Raw genomic sequence first — 21,094 nt, forward strand, 5'->3', positions numbered from 1 at the left:
CCAAAGTAATTTTTCTTCAATTCAGCTTCATGTGTCACTCAGAACAGATTTTAATGAATCAGAAGTTAAAAAAAAACTGGCGGATTAGCTGGGAAACATCACATTTATTCTCTTTACATGGAGCTACAGTTAATACTGAATTATGTTAAACGTTTGCTGAATGTGTTAGTATCTCTTAATAAGTCATCAGAAATCAGAAGTCATCTTTAGAAGCAGCAGATGTTTACCTTAAGCTAGCTCGGGCCATGTTAAAGTTAACAGTATTTCAGTGGAGCAAGCTAACTGCTAGCGTGCTTGGTTGAAAAGAAAAAAACAATGCTTTGAGATGTCTGTCAGAGATGGCAGAGGTATGATTACATAATCCTGTTTGATCTATAACAGGTGGTGTGTGTTCCACATTGAGTACTGTCAACAAACTGTTACCATCCGAAATCACTGGGTTCAGTTCAGCGCTGGAAGTTGCACACATAATTCACGCAAGGTATCATGGGGGCTAGGAATAAGGTGGACGGATCCAACAAACCCCAGACTTTCACTTGGAAACCCGGTGTTCACTTCCGGTGTGAATGTAGAGCCAAACCGTGATGTTTTTTTCCAAACCTAACCATGTGCTTTTGTTGACGTCCCGGCGTTGGTTGCAGCTTCCTAAACCTCATCAACAGATGCAGGAGGATATCTAGCATCTAATATGTCCACGTGAAAGTCCACTGACAAAGCAACGATATGTGACGACTTGGGATGAGAACGTGTTATAATGGTCCCTCCGTAAATCTGCTTTACTCATGGTCCATTAAATGTAACATTTAAAAATTAAGATATGAATCAGGCACAAGAAGACACAATGAGGTCCACCTTTTTATTTTTATCTCCCCACCCACAGCGACTCCTGGAGTTAGCATACTTCCCGTCAGCACACACACACACACACACACACACACTCTCCCTAAATATGCAGATGACATAACTCCAGCCCAGTGGGTCAGACTATAAATAGTGGAGCGACAGAAACCCCCCATGTTTGTTCTTAGTCTGCCCCTGACACTGAACACGAACAACTCATCTGCACGTATCAGATGGTTTTATCATTGTCCTTTTTCGAATCAGTGTGAAAAAGTTCTGCAGTCAAGAAACTGGCTCAAACCTAAAAGTCAAATGAGTTTGACCTTTTAAATCCCTTTACTGCCTTTGCTCACTCTTGTTAAGGTTTCAGTGAGTCCAGTCAGTCCACAGAGTCAAACATTGAGTTGTAGATCGTTGTCGTTTGATTTTCTCTTACATCCAAACATAATTTCTCCAGAATTTAAATTCCTAACTGCTTGATAACCTTTTTATTCACACTATATTTAATGTGACCTGTCCATCATGTTAACATGATGATGATGTTATTCAAAGGGATAGTTCTGATTTTTTGAAGTGAGGTTGTACAGAGTACTTATCCATGGACAGGGCATTACCTACAGCTGATGACAGTTGGCACACCCCCAGTTTGGAGAAGCAGGCTGCAGTCCAACATGTTAGTTAAGCAATGTACTGCTGTGTTCATGGAGTCAGCAACAAACTCATTTTAGCCACTTAAAAAAAAGGTCCCACCTAAAATAATCAACATCCGTTAAAGTGTACGCTAAATTTAGAATATTCCTCCTGGGCTGAGGCATAGAATCCCTTAAAAGGTTTCCATAGTTAAGGAAAAATGTGAACTCATTTACCGCGTTAAAAGAGATTTTACGAACTTTGCTTATATATGTAATGATAATTGTTCTATCTGTGTGTGGGGTTCCTATGTATGTTTGTTTAATGTTTAAAATCAATAAACATATGTTTAAAAACAGAAAATTATTGTAGGAAGAAGCAATGAATATTAATTCAGTCAAATCTAAAGTGTAAAATCAAAAGCATATCCATCAGGTTGTTGCAGTCGCAGAACACTGCGGTGTGTTAGTTTTTTCATTTATCACCATAAATTCGGTCATGTTGCAGTTAAGATGGAGTCAGACGTACTTAAAGTGTTTTTTTGCCTTGCTTTGGTTGGCTAAGGTATTTTGTGCAACGGCCTAAAGATTCCTTAAGTATAAGACAAGGAGAAAATCATAAATACTTCAGGGAAGATTTTAAGGAATCTTTAAGGAGAGACTAAGGGGCCGTACACCTACTGTGTCTTTAACTGCCTGGAAAATGCAAGGTCAGGTGCTGGGCACTAATTTAGTGCCTTTTTTGTGCCAGCTTTCAAGAGCGCAGTGGCAGGATGCGTCTGAGGTTGCTAAGTAACCTTAACATGTACAGTATCATAACCTATTTACCTGAACTCCTGAGTGCAGAGCTGATCTTCCTCCAGGTGCTGTTTATAAGTGCGTAGGCCTATCGTCCATGGGACAGATGTAAAGATGACATCACTCTGGTGTTTGAGTGCGCCTGCCGCACATCCTCATTAAAAACAATGAATCTGAGGGTGCAAAGAACATGGCATGCATATGGCCCCTTAAGAGTATTAACTAGGACTTTAAGGATGTCTTAAGGTGTTTTGTGCATCCGGCACCTGGATCTTAAGTTATCAGAGACAAAAGGTGAGTGCAGATTAACAGGTGCTGAGCTAGCAGTCCTTGTCAGACATGCCAAACAGCATTGGAGAAACACTGATTTGTGTTCTCACTACTTGAAATCACGGGGTTTGTTTGTTTTGGAATAGAAGTGTTCTGAAGGAAGGATGTTGGCTGTAACAGCTGATTCTTAGGATGAACATTCGCCCTGGTACATTGGTCAGAACGTATTTAAAAGGACCTCAGTATTTGTTAACTGCACTTTTGTTTTCTTAAGATGAAGACACAGGGCGCTCATCCAAAAAAATAAGAAACTTTGACTAGATTTGTGAACCTGTGGTTCTGTAAACAGGAAATGAAAGCATAGTATGTAAGGGATATACTCCCAAGAAGTAAAACTCATTTTACAATAAACAAATAATACTTGGATTCACACCAATTAAAACTGTTTTACAAATTCAACAAAGGCTTAAGCTTTTACAAAGGTTGCCGTAATCAAACAGACGCACCAACGTGATATCTGAAATGTAATAGGCAGCAGTTCAGGCTGTGAGATAGCACCAAGGAATATTAAACAGTGAAGTAAATCAAATTCCCCTTGCTGCCATGTTATTCTGATTAAGCGCGCCCTCTAGTGGCGAAATCCACAGCACCTTGGCGCACATCTTTAGCGCCGCTACCGTACAAAACACACTCTAAATTGTCCCATTATCAATTAAACAGAGAAATGACAGGGAAACTAAAATACGCAGACACTTATATCACTTTAAGAAGATTGCAGGAGAAATTGGTTTGACAGTTAGCATTATCGACTGCTCCAAGACCACACAAATTAGCAAGAGCTAAAACTGAAACACAGCATACACATACTCCGATCAGCCAAAACATTAAACCAATGGTGAAGTGAATAACACTGATCATTTCATTACAATGCAATGTTCTGCTGGGAAACCTGCTGCTCAGTAATGGCGTGAGGAATGTGACAAAGGGCTCAAGGCATCGACCTTGACCCCAATCTGATCGAGCATCTGTGGGACAAACCGGTGCCCCAAAGGTCCTTTGTCTGGGCCTCGACAGGCCAGAGATAAGACCGATCTACAGTGGGGCTTCTGATCTGTTGAGGCATGGAGACAGGACCTCTGGAGGTGTCCTGCGTTGTCTGACACCAAGGTGTTGTCGATGGATCCTTTGAGTCCTGTGGAGTGTGAGGTAAGGTACCGGCATGCCCAATGGATGTTCAATCAGATTGGGATCTGGGGAATTTGGAGGCCAGGTTGATGCCTTGAGCTCTCAGTCACGTCCCCCAGGCCATTCCTGTGGATACTTCAGCTCCTCCTGAAACCTCCTGAACAATGAACACTGAAGGAATTCTAACCGGGAGTAGTTTCAGCTGGTTGCAATCTGCAGTCCTCACCACTAGATGCCACTAAATCCCCCTAAATCTTACACACTGTAAGTAAATGTACTCTGTTACACTCCACCGCTGGTTGCAGGGTCGTAGTGCCATGGCAACCAGGGTGTGGCCACGCCCTTATTTAGCTTGAAGAGCTGATGTATTTTCAAACATGTAACTTGTTCATTCATATTTCCCCTTTAAAACAACACTGTCCTCTTGTCTTGTATCACCGTCGTCTGTCTCGCCTGCTGCAGCAAATCTGCATCGACAAGCACATTTTCCCCAACACACTCTTGCCCTTTGTTAGTGTGTGTGTGTGTGTGTGTGTATTAGAGAGACAGAGCTCCCTACGTGTGTTGGTTTAAGTTGGCAGAGTTTGGATTGTTGATTGTGCGCAGGCATGTGTGACCCGAAAAATAAAGGCCACTGTGTGAAAACTGTGTGTGTGTGTGTGTGTGTGTGTGTGTGTGTGTGTGTGTGTGTTTTGCTGGCCCTTTAAACCAGTTGTGATTGAAGGGACAGTGTGTGTGTGTGTGTGTGTGTGTGTGTGTGTGTGTGTGTGTGTGCATGAGTCAGCTGGTGCACCATGCTTGCTCTGTGAGTGTGTGTGTGTGTGTGTGAGTGAGAGAGAGAGAGAGAGAGACAGAGAGAGACCAGGGGGGACAGCTGAGCGCTGCAGCTCTGCTCTCTGTCTCTATTCGTCCTATGTGTCTCTCGTCCACTCTTTCTCATTTTAAGGATATTTTTCGGATATACTGACGCCCATATATGGAGCTCGCTGTGTCTGGTGGTGGGATTTGACAGAGTTCTGCAGTGTGTGTGAGTGTGTGTGTGTGTGTGTGTGTGTGAGCCATGCTGCGTGTGTTCATTCTGTGTGCAGAGCGTCTGCAAACGCCGGACGACGACATCAGTGATGCCTACTGCACCGTCACCTATGAAGGTAGGGACAGTGTGTGTGTCTTTTTGTTTCTGTGTGTGTGTGTGTGTGTGTGTGTGTGTCTGTGAAAAGAAAGAGATTGTTTCAGAGGGGAGAAGAGATAAAGTCCATGTTCAAAGACTCGGATGGCACATTATTGATCTAAACCCTCAGCCCCACCTCCTCCGCTCTGTAACAGCTGAGGTTATTATTGGAAAGTCTCCACCGGCCGTCTGTCATGGCCTCCAGTCTGTTTTGGGGTGGGGCGGACAGACAGAAAGAGAAGGATAGAAGAAGAGGGAAGAGAGGTGGAGAGATGTGATGATGGAAACGAGTGGTGGAAGTACATTTACTCAATTACTGTTCTTAAGTACAAATTTGAGGTACTTAAGTATTTTCCTGTTGTTGTTTTTTTTTTGCACACAAAACCTACAACAATGTAAAACCAAACCCTGTCAACCAACAACTATTTCAATGTCAATAAAATATTTCATGGTTCCAGCTTCTCCAATGTAAATATTTGCTGCTTTTGATAATGTTAATAATTGTAATGTATCAGTAAAAGGTGTCACACGTTTCGCCCGTGTCTTCTTCAGGTTCGCTCAACAGAATCACATGACCACTCACAGGTGTGCTTTTGTGCGTTTTTTCACTTCCATTTCTAATGGCAGCCTCATATGCTCAGCAATTCTCAATTTGAGATGACGTTTTGAGGGAAATAATCATTGGTTGATAGTTCAAAATGAGCTCCACCTCAACCAACTAGACCAGTAAAATCCTGCCATCCATTGTCAGTTTCAGCAAACATCAGATATGGTGCAGTTGCATATTATTATGTAGTGAATACGCTGAGGTTTAGGCACCAAAATCACTTGGTTATGGTTTAGAAAAGAATATAAAGTTTTGGCTTGAAATACCCAGTTTTGGTAGCACAATCCCCGCTAGAAAAGCAGCCATGTCTTGGTTGAAAACAACCGCTTATTACGGCACAATCCTGGCAGGAAACAGCAATGTCTCCGTTAAAATCAGACCACTTTTCATGGCACAATTCTGGCAGAAAACACAGATGTGTTTGTAAAAAACCATCACTTTTTGTGGCACAATCCTGGCAGGAAACACAGCAATGAGTCACAAAAGCCCCGTTTCCACCTAGCAGTACGGTTCAGCTCAGTTTGGTACGCTTTTTTTCCATTTCCCCTTGAAAAGTTGTGGATGGTACCACTGGAACCGTTCCGTACCGTCCCCATGTTTGGTCCCCCTCTGTTGGGGTACCTAGCACACAGATGTGGTCCTAAAAGGTGGAGCTGTGAACACTGCAGTCTGATTGGTCAGTAGAGGACGGTCACTCTGCTCAGGGCTGAGTTGTGTCTGGTTTTGAGGCTCATGTAACCACTGTTCATACTGTGGAGAGTTTTATTAGTAAACTGTAACTATAAAATGAAAGGATGTTTTGCTGCCTCTCACAGCAGCTGGAGTCTGAGAACAAATAACTTCATTCACTGGGCCGACTGCCGGAGACTTTTAAGGTGGAACATTAACTTGTAATGTTACTCAATGCATGAGTTGATGACGTGAATCCATCAGCACACCTTAAATTTCACTGTGACAGCTTTGACCATCACTTTAGTTTGTATATGACACACACTTTTAGTAATGAGTGGATCTGCAAGAGTTTATATGTATTAATTTTGATCGTATTATGTGAACTGCATATATTCTAATCCTCACTCAGAGAAAAGAAAGCATCGTGGAGTGTTGTTCCTGTGGGCTACAGCAACACTAAACCCCTGAGCTTGCCTGAGAAGGACTAAATGCACAAAGCTGCTATTTTTAAATATCCCATGGAGAGAGACTCTCACTGCAGCCTGTTTTATTTTGTTCTCAAAATGTCGGTGTGCAGCCTCGTTCTGTGGACGATAAACGAGGTGCAGATTGAAGGAGGAAATACAGTGAGTGCTGGACGGAGCAGTGAGTGACAACAACCCCGCCCAAATTTAAGAGTACTGTTTGCAGTGGAAACGCTAGGGTCTAGGTACCATATCTTACTTTTGGTTACGAAGGTACCATACTGAAAGTGTTTGGTGAATACCGGACTAAACAAACAACCAGTTTAGTTGTTTGTTGGTCTTGAACAGTCATCTGCAGCTTTATAAACACTGATATGATATGTATAAAAAGTACAAATGTAACATATTCATGGTTTGTAGAAACGTACAGTGCCAACATCTTCCTCTGGCAACTGACCTAATAAATTTCAGCTTTTACATGAATGCATAAGCACTAATGCTCTAATGATATTACATATAATGGTACATAGGGACACTTTTATACTTTTAATACTTGAAGTATAGTTTCCTGATTTACACTTACATACTTTTACTGTAATACCGTTTACAACACAGAGCTTTTACTTGTAACAGAGTATCTTGACAGTGTAGTATTCGTGCTTTCACTTCAGTGAAGGATCTGAGTACTTTCTCCACCGCTGCCTAAAACAGGAGATGTCATGACAGAGAGGGCTGTTGTGTCAGTGTTATGAGGAGATGTGTGTGTCTCCAGTAAGGCATGGATGTGTTTATACTATAGTTACCGCTGTTCTTTCAGCACATGTTTATCCTCTGAGGCCTCTCTCTCATACTCCTGGTGTGTCAGTCGGGCCCTCACTGGTTCACTTGTGGCTTTGGTCCAGGTCTGACTGGACTTTAGCAGCTGGCGCAGCTGTTATATTACATTATGTATTAGTGTATTTAACTTTCTCGTTTTCTCTTGTTTTACTCTCTTTTGTAGTTTTTCAGTTAGACTACAAAAACAGACTGTGTTAGTAGTACAGTACAGTAGAGTACAACAGTAGAGTACAGCGTGTGTATGTGTGTGAGTGTGTGTGTGTGTGTGTGTGTGTGTGTGTAGACGAAACAGAGTTGAGTTTTCTAACCAACAGAAAGTGTGTCATGAACTCATGACACTTTGTTTTGCTGCACAAACGTTTCCCTGTGTAATGTGGGGCAGCGCCTGCAGTGTGTCTCCACACACACTTTTATGTGTTAGACCCGCATTAACACCAGGCATTTCCTCGCCCAGGGGCCGAAAACTTAGATTTTTTTTTTGTCAGATATGCAGTGTTGATTGTTGGGTAATATGTATGTTGATGTCTAATTTCAAGTCGCTATTTGTGTTGAGACAATACATGCACTGTGCACTGAGGCCCGTTGTAACTTTCTTACGCCACTGGGTCCGCCCAAAGCTGAAAATAAAATGTCCTCACTCTCAAAACTCAAATTGGTTCTCACAAAGATAGACGTATAAGTAAGTCCACTCAGAAATGAGTACTTTCTGTTGCCATGGTCTACTGTGGCATGATGTGCCTTTGCCAAGTAGGACATGCTCTTGGATCAACATCTCATATCGTATTCCTGGACCAACACAACCAATCACAGCCCTCTGACATCATCAATGTGCTGCTGTGCTTCCTTTTAAATTCCTTCTTCAGGGCTAAGATAGATTAATTGATGAGTAATCCTCACTGAACAAACACTGAACAAAGACCTTGTTAGCTACTGCAGGGTTAGCGAGTTAGCTTGCTAACAAGGTAGGTTAGGCTAACGAGTAAAGTTACTGATAGACTAGAATATTAGTGAGTTAGCTTGCTAACAAGGTAGGCTGTATGAACGAGTAAACTTGCTGATGGACTAGAATAGTAGCGAGTTAGCTTGCTAACAAGGTAGGCTATACTAATAAGTAAACTTGCTGATAGACTAGAATAGTAGTGAGTTAGCTTGCTAACAAGGTAGGCTGTATGAACGAGTAAACTTGCTGATAGACTAGAATAGTAGCGAGTTAGCTTGCTAACAAGGTAGGCTGTATGAACGAGTAAACTTGCTGATAGACTAGAATAGTAGCGAGTTAGCTTGCTAACAAGGTAGGCTGTATGAACGAGTAAACTTGCTGATAGACTAGAATAGTAGCGAGTTAGCTTGCTAACAAGGTTGGCTATGTTAATGAGTAAACTTGCTGATAGACTACAATAGTAGCGAGTTAGCTTGCTAACTAGGTAGGCTATACTAATGAGTAAACTTGCTGATAGACTACAATATTAACTCGCTAATATTGTAGGCTATACTAATGAGTAAACTTGCTGATAGACTACAATATTAGCGAGTTAGCTTGCTAACAAGGTAGGCTATACAAATGAATAAACTTGCTGATAGACTATATATTAGCAAGTTAGCTTGCTAACAAGGTAGGCTATGCTGACATGTAAACTTGCTGATTGACTAGAATATTAGCGAGTTAGCTTGCTAACAAGGTAGGCTATGCTGACAACTAAATTTGCTGATAGACTAGTAGCGAGTTAGCTTGCTAACAAGGTTGGCTATGTTAACGAGTAAACTTGCTGATAGACTAGAATAGTAGCGAGTTAGCTTGCTAACAAGGTTGGCTACATTAACGAGTAAACTTGCTGATAGACTAGAATAGTAGAAAGTTAGCTTGCTAACAAGGTTGGCTATGTTAACGAGTAAACTTGCTGATAGACTAGAATATTAGCGAGTTAGCTTGCTAACTAGGTAGGCTATACTAACGAATGAACTTGCTGATAGACTAGAATATTAGCAAGTTAGCTTGCTAACTAGGCAGGCTATGCTGACAAGTAAGCTTGCCATAGGCTACAATATTTTTTATTAGCATTAAGAGAAAAGGATAACGTCATTTTTCAGTTGCAAAGATCTATGAAGGACACATTTTCCCTCCTTTTTAATAAATTATTCAAAGCTATTTTTTTGCAAGGTTGCAGCACTCATGTTGCTCCATGTTGCTCCAGAACCATCATCATCATCTTTATCCTGCATAATTAGTTTGATCCAGGACCAACAACATCATGTTGAGCCTGGATAATTTGTTTATGTTTATGTTGATGGTGATCCTGAATAGAGTTGCTGATGTTGATCCAGGACCGTCACTGCTATGTTGATGTCGACATAATTATCCATAACTAGCGTGATGATGACGATGATGATGATGGATAAACCTAACCAAATCTATCCACAATCTACTTGGAAAAAAGGAGGGAAAATGTGTTAATAGCAGGAATTTGCAACTTTAAAAAATGCATTTATCCTTACTTTGTTAGTAAACAATATTTTAACCTATTGGAAAGCTTCCTTGTTATCATACTCTACCTAGTTATCAAAGCTAACTTGCTAATATTCTTGTCGATCGGCAAGTTTACTCATTAACATAGCCAAGCCAGTTAGCAAGCTAACTCGCTAACCCTGCAGTAGCTCACAAGGTTTTTGTTCAGTGTTACTGAGGAGTTTGTTTTAATTATATTGACGTTAATTTTTTGGGGCTCTGAAGAAGCACAAAGGAATTTTGAAAGAGGCACAGGAGCAGCACACTGATGATGTCAGAGGGCTGTGATTGGTTGATTGCAATAATGGTCCAGGAGAAAAGCCTCCATTGCTGCTGTTCAGTGGGACACGAATCTGTCTGTGATCCATCACATCACAGAGCAGCTGTATATTATCTGCAGGGTTGGTCAGCTTCTCCTCTCAGGCTGACATCTGATATTTAGTTTGTTTGAACCTGGCAGCTGAAAGCCAAATGCTTCCTCTGCTGCTCTGAAAACTGCTGCATCATTTCTTCCACTCAGAGTCTATAACATTTAAATGCTCGGAGGATCTGGAAGTATTAAAGATCTGTATCTCTCAAATCAGAAGAGCAAATATGGAGGACAGTATAACTGTTAACTCTTTCTTCGTTTTTTGTCTCTTAACATACAATAGATTGCTGCCTTCGCTCTGAGCCAAATACTGATCCTGAAATTGCTGCAGCATGTTAGTTGCAGTCGATTTTATTTCAATCAAAAGAGGCTCATTCTGAGAGAAAAGAATATTTACATGTGCACATACTGTAGGTATGAGAAATGTGAAAAGTCTTTGGTGATTAGACCTCATTGCGATGTCATCAGTTCCAGGAGGGTGGTGAAGCAACACATTCGTTTAGTCATGGACTTTCCACATCCAGGTACGACGTGCAAGGTACCCTGGGTGCATTGGTTGTTGACGTTCTGGAACGCCACGTTACATGCATTGTCTTCTTTCAAAATACACTTCTGTTTTCACCGGAAATTTACAGTTTATATACAGTCTCTTTTAAAATAAAAGCACTACATCAGTACAACACCACAAATTTTGTTTGTTTTCCTTCACTGACAAAAATACCTGGTTAGGTTTAGGAAAAAACAACAGGGTTTGGCTTTAGAATCTTACGGGGCATCGCTAAACTACAACTGCAACTGGCCGCATGTCATGCTGACATTAATGGACACCTTTTTTTCTTTGATTTCTGACACCACAGGTCACTGCCCAAGCGCTGGATTTCGACAACTTTGGCTCGGTAAAGTAGATAAGGGAACTCCCCCTATGGCGTCTAGACGCTGTAAACGGTGGTGATGAGATGAGATGGAGAGGGAGCTGAGGATGTGGATGTGAAGAAGAGTGGGCTTTTGATGAGCTGGTCCTGGGCTCTGGATGAGGTGACTGGAGGTGAATGGGGCAGGGTAGGGCGCGACGATTCTTCTTAAAATGACAGCTGACAGGAGCGGAGAGGAGACTTAAAATTGGCAGCAGCGACATGAATAGCTGAGGGAGATTGTGGCAAAGGTGCAAACCGGGAGAGACAGCTGATTGGTGGAAGCGGTGGGAGTGGGATAGAGAGGGAACTGTGAATGGATATAACATATAGAACAACTTCCTGATTGAACTTACACTGAGCTTCATTAAAAGTCCAGAGTTTTCACAATAGTAAACATTAGGGATGCCCGATAATATCAGCACGTCGTCGATATCAGCTGATATTGGCTTTAAAATGAACTATTAGAATCAGCCAATATACTGATAATATCGGTCCGGTATCGGCCAATATCTGCTTTATAATGAACTTTGAGAATCAGCCAACATACTCATAATATAGGTACGTTAACGGTATCAACCAATATTGGCTTTATAATGAGCTATTAGAATCAGCCAACATGCTGATAATATCGGCAACATATTCACAAAAAACCCACGATCATGCGTCAACACGTTCAACATGTTTTCATCAGGATCATGCAGTCAGTCTGGTTATCACTTCATGTGCTGCTGGCTGCATTATTACGTCACAGTGTCTGTACATACAGCAGAGATAATCAGTTATAACGCCTGAAGCTCAGACGAGACTGAGGATAAATCAATTATCTTCAAACACACACTGTCCAGACCTACTGAACTTTTATTTCAACTCCAGTCACCATCACAAGATTTCCAAAGATATGATCCTTACATGTCAGGCTGTATTATCACAGTGTATATGTGTGTGTGTGTATAATACGATGCGCGAGACGTCCTGAACTTTCCATTTGATGTAAGAGTACAACCATCAAAACAGACAGTGTTACATGTAAGGGACTTGAAAATAAACGCAACTTTTAAGCTATTTAAGGGGAAATTTAAGGGAGATAAGTGGAAAATGTGGGTTCAAATGATAGAAGAAGAGAAAAAGATGCAGATGCAAATCACATTGGTTAAAGCACATCAGGAAGAGCCAAAACTGCAGGATTTATTTTCTAAAGATAATGTTTATTGTTTGGAGGTTGGACTCACCGAGATTAGATCTTTTCCTCCCGTCTGTCTTTAGTTTCCTTTTGTTTTCCTTTGGATGTCTTGGTAAACCTGAGCATGTTGTGTGCAGTTTGCTGACGTTAAATTGACATTCACATTTTGCTAAATTAATCTTTTTCTTTCCCTTAACCTGACGCCTTCAACCCTTTGAATGCTTAGCATTTTTTTTTGTTTTGTTTTTTCAAAAACATGGGGCAAAGTTGCAATGAGCAAGAAATTTATAGATTTAGATTTTATTTTTTAAGATGGGGGGGGGGGGGGGGGCTATGGGAAAAACAATATAATTCTCATTATTATGATTTTCATTTATCATTTCTTTTTTCCTATTTCTTTAACCAATTTTCTTGTTTTGATCTCGACCAAAATCCATTTATTTACCACTTATTAATAGATTATAAACATTTATAACTGCCAAATTTTAACAATTTTCTTGTTTTTTTTATTTTCACTGATTTCTTTCTATTTTTCTTTCTATTTTTTGGGAGGGGGGCATCATTTCTTATTTTGTTGCTCATTGCCTTCTTTCCATGTCTCAGTCAGACTGTAAAATCAGCAAATTAGCTCTATAGAGACAGAGCGCAATGCTCCGAGTGTCAGGATCCCACAATTTCTTCCCTGTTGAAGCCTCACGTTTTTAAAAACCCAGAGCTTAGCTTGTGTTTTGTTTGTTTTTTTCCAAGACGAGCAAGGTAAGGTGAAGGGACACTGAGGTAGACCGGCAATATTAAGCTTATCAATATACCGTTGCCTCTCTGGTAGGCATAGCATGCTAAAATAATCCTTTGCCATCTTATTATTAGCTAATTATTAGCTAGCTATAGCTAATAATTTTAGCTAGCTAGCTAGCAATTCAGTTGTGGAGACTTGGAGGCGCGGCTGCGGAGGCAGAATGACAGCGAACGAGCGAAGAAGCCGAGGGGAAAGTGGGCCTTGTTTCCCTTTTAGGGGCGTGGCTTTCAGATTATGACATGTTGCGCTCGGTCTCTATAGTTAATTAGTTAATTTCTAAAAAGGCACCACTTTAAAAAGGGATCACAGGTTGTAACTAATAATCAAAATGCTTCATTGATCCATCATAAACCATTAATAACAATACATGATGCAAAGAATAGAGAATTATAAGATGTAAGAATAAGAGTATGAAATAGAAATATAGAAATAAAAATAGAATGTGCATCATGCTACAGTAGTTACCATTTATTAATAGATTATAAACATTTATAACTGCTTTACTATCATAAAGAGAGGATAAATACAGGCACAGGGGATTTTTCAAACCTGGCAACCCCAAATGTGTTTACATTAATGTCTTAGTTACAATTCATTAACCCTTTTTATAAAGCTGATGCTCTCACCGCACTGAATGGGACTGTGTGGTTGTGTGTGCCCTGATTTATGTCTGCAGGTGGCGCTCTCTCATTGTGCACATATCGTCAGTTAAGCATCTGTGGGCATTCTGACCTTTGCGTCCCCCCTACTGTCTGCTCATTTTGACTTTTTTATTTTGTATTTTTAATACTATGAAAATTAGAGTGTGTTCCCCAGAGACGATCAAAAATCCCTTAAACAGATTCAAATTTTTGAACATGCTTGGCCTTGAGGGTTTAATTTAGAGGAAGGAGAAGAAAATTCAGTTTCCTTGTACTAAAGAAAACTTTAGGATTTTCTTCTAGAATGACTAGGCAACCAGGCCTTTCACTGTGGCCAAGTCTTACCACAAATTAAGGCCTTTTCAAGCCCCTAATTTCCCCCACAGAAAACCCTGAGATTCCTTGAAAAGTCATTTTAATTTGATGTCCAAGTCTAGTGTGGGATGTTGCATCCCTGAGCCAACAAATCAGTTCACCCTTTAAATTTTGAAGCCAGTTGTAACACCATTTTAAAAACCACCATATTCATTTTTCCACAAGAATGGGGTTTTTCTTTTTGACGGGACTGGGTTTGACAGTTTACTGACCACACCGGATTAGAGTAAATCCAGTAAATGTCCAAACAGAGATGACGAGGATTAGAGGACAGAAAGAGGCGGAGGGCGGCAGGGAATGTACTGGCAAAGATGTGGGCAAGATAAGGAAACAAACCAGGAGACAAGAGAGGAAAAGAGAACAGGAAATGTTGAGATTTCCTCTGGATGTGAGGTGTGTGTGCTCGCTTGTTGCCCTCTTCTCCCTACGAGTGTGTTAGACAGAGTCAGAATGAGAAAGGAGCCGGCTTTGTGAAAACGCCTTGATACTTCAGGAAAACTTTTTTATTTAGTAGTTTGACAGATGCTGTGTGGCAAAGCATGAAAACAGTCTTTGGATAATACGTTTTTCACGTTGTTTTTGTGATGTTGGGACTTTCATTTCCCAAAAAACAAGGACTTAAGTTACTGATAATCTTTGGGATTTGATTTAACTTTGTTCATCTCAAGCAGTGGATATTTTTTAGGAGCGCAATCATTTTCTTTTTTCACACCTCTTCCTTTTTTTCCTCCATTTGCCACCAGTTGGTCTTTGGTTTGTTAGTTTTGTTGGTTATTATCATCATCAAAGCTCCCAGGGTCATGTAAGGAGCCGTTCCTCCGGCCCCGGATCCCTCTCATCACCTGTCGACAAGCCAAAGCAAATCCCTTCGTTAAGCCGCACAGGTTTCAGCCATGTTACGGTGCGTTCTTCAGCGAGCCAACAACCTGAGACACTCTGACCCTCTGGCTAGTGTCACATTCAGAGGTAAGAAGATCATTAGAGATTCAGGGGATCGGTAATGAATTGATAGCCTGCGCAGTCAACGCATTGTTGCAGAAAGAAATTAAACGTAGGACTCACTACAGCTGCTTGAGAATGTCTTCAGGGGCAAATCAAGTATTTCAAGGTTCTTAAAGGAACAGTGTGTAAGATTTAGGGGGATTTAGTGGAACCTGGTGATGAGGACTGCAGATTGCAACCTGCTGTTAGAATTCCTTCAGTGTTCACTGTTCAGGTTTTTACCAGGAGGCAAATTATCCGTCTCTTCCTCTCCAAAATAAACAAACCAGGTGTTTTAAACCACCAAAAACACTGAATAATGCAGTTCCACATTAAAATCTGTTTTTCTGATGCTGTTTGGCATGTCAGACATGGGCCGCTAACATAGCACCTGCCTATCTGTTGTCAACTTTTTTCTCTAATAACTTACGATCTAGATGTTCAGGAGGTTCAAACCAGCAGCTGAATTTTCCGCGGACGTCTCTTTGTCTCCAGAACAAACAGACAAGTTGATTCAAACCAGTAAACACACGGAATTAAGCAGTTTCATGTTAAAAATCTGTGTTTTTCTGATGCTGTTTGGCATGTCAGACATGGGCCGCTAACCTAGCACCTGCCAATCTGTAGTCAACTTTTTTCTCTGATAAGTTACGATCTAGATGTTCAGGAGGTTTAAACCAAGAGCAGAATTTTCCGCAGAGGTGTCTTAGTCTTCAAAACAAATGGACCAGGTGATTTAAACCAGTAAAAACACTGAATTAAGCAGTTCCACCTTTAAAAACAATCAGTGTTGCTGCTTATCATGGAGTGGTTTCTGAGTATGGTGGCTGACGCAAAAATGCAAATGGCCCTATCCAGAGCCAGTGTCTGGTTTGTTTGTTCTGGGCTACCGTAGAAACATGGTGGTGCATTTCTGTGACTTATATAAAAACTTGTGTGGTCCAGAGGATTACGTTGTATATATTTTGTCTGAAAAGAAAAGTGTGCTCAGCTAAGATCTGATGTTTTACCTTCGACTGTTGAAACTGGACAGTATATTAATCTAGAAGAAGAAAAGATCTCTCTGATGTGCCGTCCGAACGATACAGGAAATAAGTTCCACTTTCTGCTGTCCTTTTTATTACAAACTGTGCAATGTTTTGTTTGGTAAGATAAAAATGGATTTTGATGGTGTGACCATAGAAGATTGGATCTACCCAATTAGAAAGCCTGGGAGAAAAGAGAGACGGCTCTTTATCAAGATAATCTGTAAATATATTGGTAGTTTCTCGTGTGAGCAGTTCATTTGGGATGCTGTCTTTTTGTTTTGTTTATAAATTTGTGTTTCTTTTGTTTCATTTCATTTCCTTTTCTCCATGTTTTGTTTAGTTGTACATACAAGACCGGATGTTGGCTGTGGTATTACAGTGTCTTGTGATCCCATGTGGAACGGGCAAGAAAAGGAATGACACTAAAATAAAAATTCATTGTCTGAAGAAATGTAAAGTATCAGTGCAGTGCCCTTATGTACTGCACATTTTTCTAATTCTCAGTATCGTATAAAATTATTTTTAGACAGATTTGTGGAAACAGTATCCAAGTTTTGAGGCATCCAGGTGGGAGTTTCCCGTTGCAACAGCTGACTGAATATATGAGGGCTGGCACTTCTCGGAGACAAGCTGTAAACTTCTGATTGAAGCACACAACAACCATGATACAGAAACAGAAATACCTCATTGACTGCTGGATCGTGCTTCAACATCGCTGCCATATTGGGGAGCGCAAGACTTGCTTGTAAATAAATGCAAATAAACAGGGTAGCTAGATATAAAGGAGTATAACGTTTATATTTCTGAACTGTTTTCAGTTAGTCATTTTTATATTTATGGGTTTATGATCTACGTTCAGTATAAAAAATCGTAATAATTGATATTCATACTGGCCGTGTCATTGAGCCAGTTTGCTTTCTCTATCAAGTGGCCTTTTGCGATGCAAAAGACATGAATTACGTGGTGTGAATGAAGCGAAAAGTGCAATTTCGTGCCATACACTAATTCGCATGAGTGGAAAACGCTGAATTTCAATGACCAGTTCGCACTGTGATCGCCAATCAACATTGCAATCCTCCAGGGACGTATGATGCCGAGGACATACTGGTGGAATGGACCAGCGACCCACAAGTTGGGAAACACTGTGTAAGACTACATGAACTGAATGACTTGCAGCACGGAAAAATATTTAGCCTAGGCTCCTCATCTTACTATATAATGACGAAACGAGGGGCGCTATAGCAACCGATTGAAATGTCAAACTTTGAATGGGCATATCTCATGCCCCGTATGTCGTAGAGACATGAAACTTTGCACAGAGACGCCTCTCCTCATGAGGAACACATTTGCATCAAGAACCCATAACTTCCGGTTATATAGATTTTCCGCCATTTTGAATTTTTTGAAAAACACTTCAAATCGATCTCTTCCTAGGAAGTTTGAGCGATCTGCATGAAACTGGGTGAACATAATCTAGGGACCAATATCTAAAGTTCCCTCTTGGCAAAAGTTGGAAAAACTGAGCTTCTATAAGACTCCACAATCGCTTATTCTGACATAGTGACTGTGGGAACAGACAGAAATGTCGTCTTGTGTGAACTCAGCATAAAACACTCCTTTATTTAGCGCCCAGCAGTGATTAGCATAAATATCAACATTATAATTAACTAGACACCCCTTTTTTTTCTTTTTTTTTTTACATAAACTCTTGAACATTATAGTGCTTTTTATCCAGAAAAAACACAGCTCCCCAGATCACTTACATATGTTTACAGGCAAGTCTTCTCTCTCTCCAATATGGCAGCTATGTTAACGTATCACTGCAACACAGTCAATGCAGCGTCTACATACGTATATGTGTCTATAGCCACAACTCTATAGTTTTAAGATACATCTGTCCTTTATAACATTCAGCATTTGAGAAGGCCCATTATGTTGTTACATTTGTGTTTCACTTAGAAAAACCCAAGCTATGCTTACCAGCTAGTTAGCCTCCTTAAAAAGGCTTGAGCAGTTTAACAGGCGTGTCATTGCAGAAATAGAAGAATCTGGTTTAATGCGGCTGGGGATGCCAAATGACACAGGGTAAAGGTGACTTGGCTACCTGGACTGTTTTTCCATCAGGTTGTTGTTTGTACTTTCCATGAGTCAGTGTCTGCCTCCTCAATGAGGTGAGCTCTGCCGCTAACTTCCTGCCTTTGTCCCGACACTGTTTCCTGGTGCCATCACACACACATGCAGCGGAGCAAGATGTACTCAGGTCCTGAACTTAAGTAAAAGTAGAAATAACATGATCTAAAAATACTTTATTACAAGTACTAAATTCAAAGGCAAAGTGCAGAAACGGCACAAACAATAAAACTGGGATATGTCCCATTAAGTTTATAGGCTGTCCAGCCAAATACGTTGGAGGTAGATTAGTTGTAATAAATTCATGTATTAAATGTACATATATCTTATTTCTTTTTATGTATATATTGTGCTGTACACTGTAGCATAATACGCATATTTTTTTAAATAATATACTTAGCATAATGCAGATTTTTTTTTGTTTTTAAATATTTTATGTACCAGTATTAAACATTGTAGTATAATGCACATATTCATATATTTTTACATACTTTACATACTTAGCATATTGCAGTTTTTTTTTTAGATATTCTTAAATATTTTACATACCAGTCTTAGACACTGTAGTATAATGCACATATTTTTATATTTTTACACACTTTACATACTCAACATTACGTTGAGCAGATTTTTTTTAACATTATAAAATATTCTACATACCAATGTTAAACAATGTAATGTAATGTAATGTACATGTTTTTTTATATTTTTTCACTTTACATACTCAGCATAATGTATTTTTTTTAAACATTTTTAAATATTTTATGTACCAGCCTTAAACATCACTGTATAATGCACATATTTATATATCTTTACATACTCAACATACCTAGCATAATACAGAAATTTATTTTTAAAGATATTTTTAAATATTTGACAGACCCATCTTAAACCCTGTCGTATAATGCACACATTTTTTATATTTTTGCATATGTTTTATTCTTAGGATATTGCAGATTTTTTAAACATTTTTGAATATTTTACATACCAGTCTTAGACACTGTAGTATAATGCACATATTTTTATATCTTTACATACTTTGATACTGAACTTGTTTTGGGGCCACTGATACAAAATGACAGGAGACCAGGGGCCCGTTAAAAACCTCCTGAACAATGAACACTTAAGAAATTATTATCAGGAAAAGTTTTGGCTGGTTGCAATCGGCAATCCCCACCGCTAGATGCCACTAAATCCCACTTTATCCTTCACACAGTTCCTTTAACGCCCTTGTGGGGGTTTTCAGTTGGTAAAACCTGGCAACCCTGCTGTTAGCAGAGCAGCAGTAGCAGTGGCAGTTGTAGCGGCTAACTCGGGTTAGCTATCTTTTCCACCACAGCTGGAACAGGACAAACATTTATTGGATTATGATGAGGTTGTCAGAGTGGATTTTACCTTCAGAGGAGTAGGTAGGCTAAAATTGTCTGTTTTAATTCGTTAGCTGTTAGCTAACTAGCTAATTGCGGGCTAACTGTTCATCAAGCTGTCATTTACCCGTGACCGCATTTAGCCAGTATTTGGCTCGCTATCTTCCTTCTTGTTCTCTGGATATGTGCGTTTCAATACGAGTTCAGTCATAATTTTTATCAGGAAACTGTCGTGTTTATTCTTTTTGGTACTTTGTCGGTTGTGTGTGTGTGTGTGAGGGAGAGTGAAATGATCGGTGTACGTCACAGACTGGATCAGTCAAAGCAACAGGGGCGTAAATATAGACAGTGCAGGCAGTGCGGTTGCCCCTGGGGCCCCCATTATCTTTCAGAAAACATATTTCTGTAGCCGCCATATTTGTACCTCGAGATTATATTTCATGGTAATGGCTTGTCTGATAAAAAGAAGAATCTCTATAAGTAAAGTGTTGAATTAAAGCAGGCTGCAACATAAGTAGCTTTTGTCAAAGTACGTCATGTGACATACGTAGGTTAAAACAACTCGGCCTTGACTTTTGGTTGCCCATGTGACACAAACAAGCCATGTTTCCATCAGCCTGTTTAGATGTGCATCTAGAAGTATCGCATCAGAAGATTATGATGGAAACGCCAAAATTTGAATTAAAATCCCCTGATTCGCACAAACTAAAATACGCTCGCTTTAGCCGGGTTTTGGTTGATTTGAAAAAATGTTAATTCGCTGAACGGGGCATGAAACAATTATGTTCGAATTAAGTCTGACGTAGCGCACCTCTCTCCATTGTGATATCCACACTCCAGGTCGGGAAGGCGGTAATGCATTTAAAAGCTGGTTGCCAACCGCCAGAAAACGTAGAAGAAGAAGAAGAATGTGAGACTTGTTTTGTTTCCGGTTCTGCGGAAAACTTGCGTGAGTTCGTAGTTTTCACCAAAGTCTGTACATTTAATGGAAACACACAGGATTCGTATTTCTTTTAATGCGCATTTCCCAGTGATTCAAATCACTTTTGGATGGAAACATAGCTACAGTCTCCTGCGTTAAAGACCTGTGTTTGTTTGACCCATTGTCCCATGGATAAAGAGAACTGGATACAGTGTTTGAGGCGGAGTCCTGTTCATTTCTCACCACCTAACAATAATTGTGAAAATGAATGGTAATAAGCTGCTGTATATATGACCTATGGTGTCATGTTTTGGGAGGACAGTCTTAAATGTGAATAATTTAGTGCAACTATCTCCAAATTTTAATAGGTATAATACTTGAGTAAATGTACTTATAGTCCATAGTCTAATGGGACTC

At 40.1% G+C, this 21,094-nt stretch overlaps 1 protein-coding gene across 8 annotated transcripts in view; it reads left to right on the forward strand.

Moving 5' to 3' along the window:
- The first annotated feature begins 4,556 nt into the window (after positions 1–4,556).
- The window catches only part of dysf (dysferlin, limb girdle muscular dystrophy 2B (autosomal recessive)), a 152,210-nt gene continuing 135,672 nt past the window's right edge, over positions 4,557–21,094 (forward strand). For 5 of the 8 annotated variants that reach the window (XM_033609246.2, XM_078164808.1, XM_078164807.1 and 2 more), the window contains exon 1: positions 4,557–4,870. In XM_033609246.2, coding sequence (XP_033465137.2) covers positions 4,783–4,870 — 88 coding nt within the window. In that variant the 5' untranslated portion in view covers positions 4,557–4,782. Of the gene's footprint in view, positions 4,871–14,570; positions 15,216–21,094 lie in introns of those variants that run through there. The other 3 variants (XM_078164805.1, XM_078164811.1, XM_078164810.1) reach the window with 3 other exon arrangements.

Source organism: Epinephelus lanceolatus, chromosome 22 (assembly GCF_041903045.1).
Source record: "Epinephelus lanceolatus isolate andai-2023 chromosome 22, ASM4190304v1, whole genome shotgun sequence".
NCBI lineage: Eukaryota > Metazoa > Chordata > Actinopteri > Perciformes > Serranidae > Epinephelus > Epinephelus lanceolatus.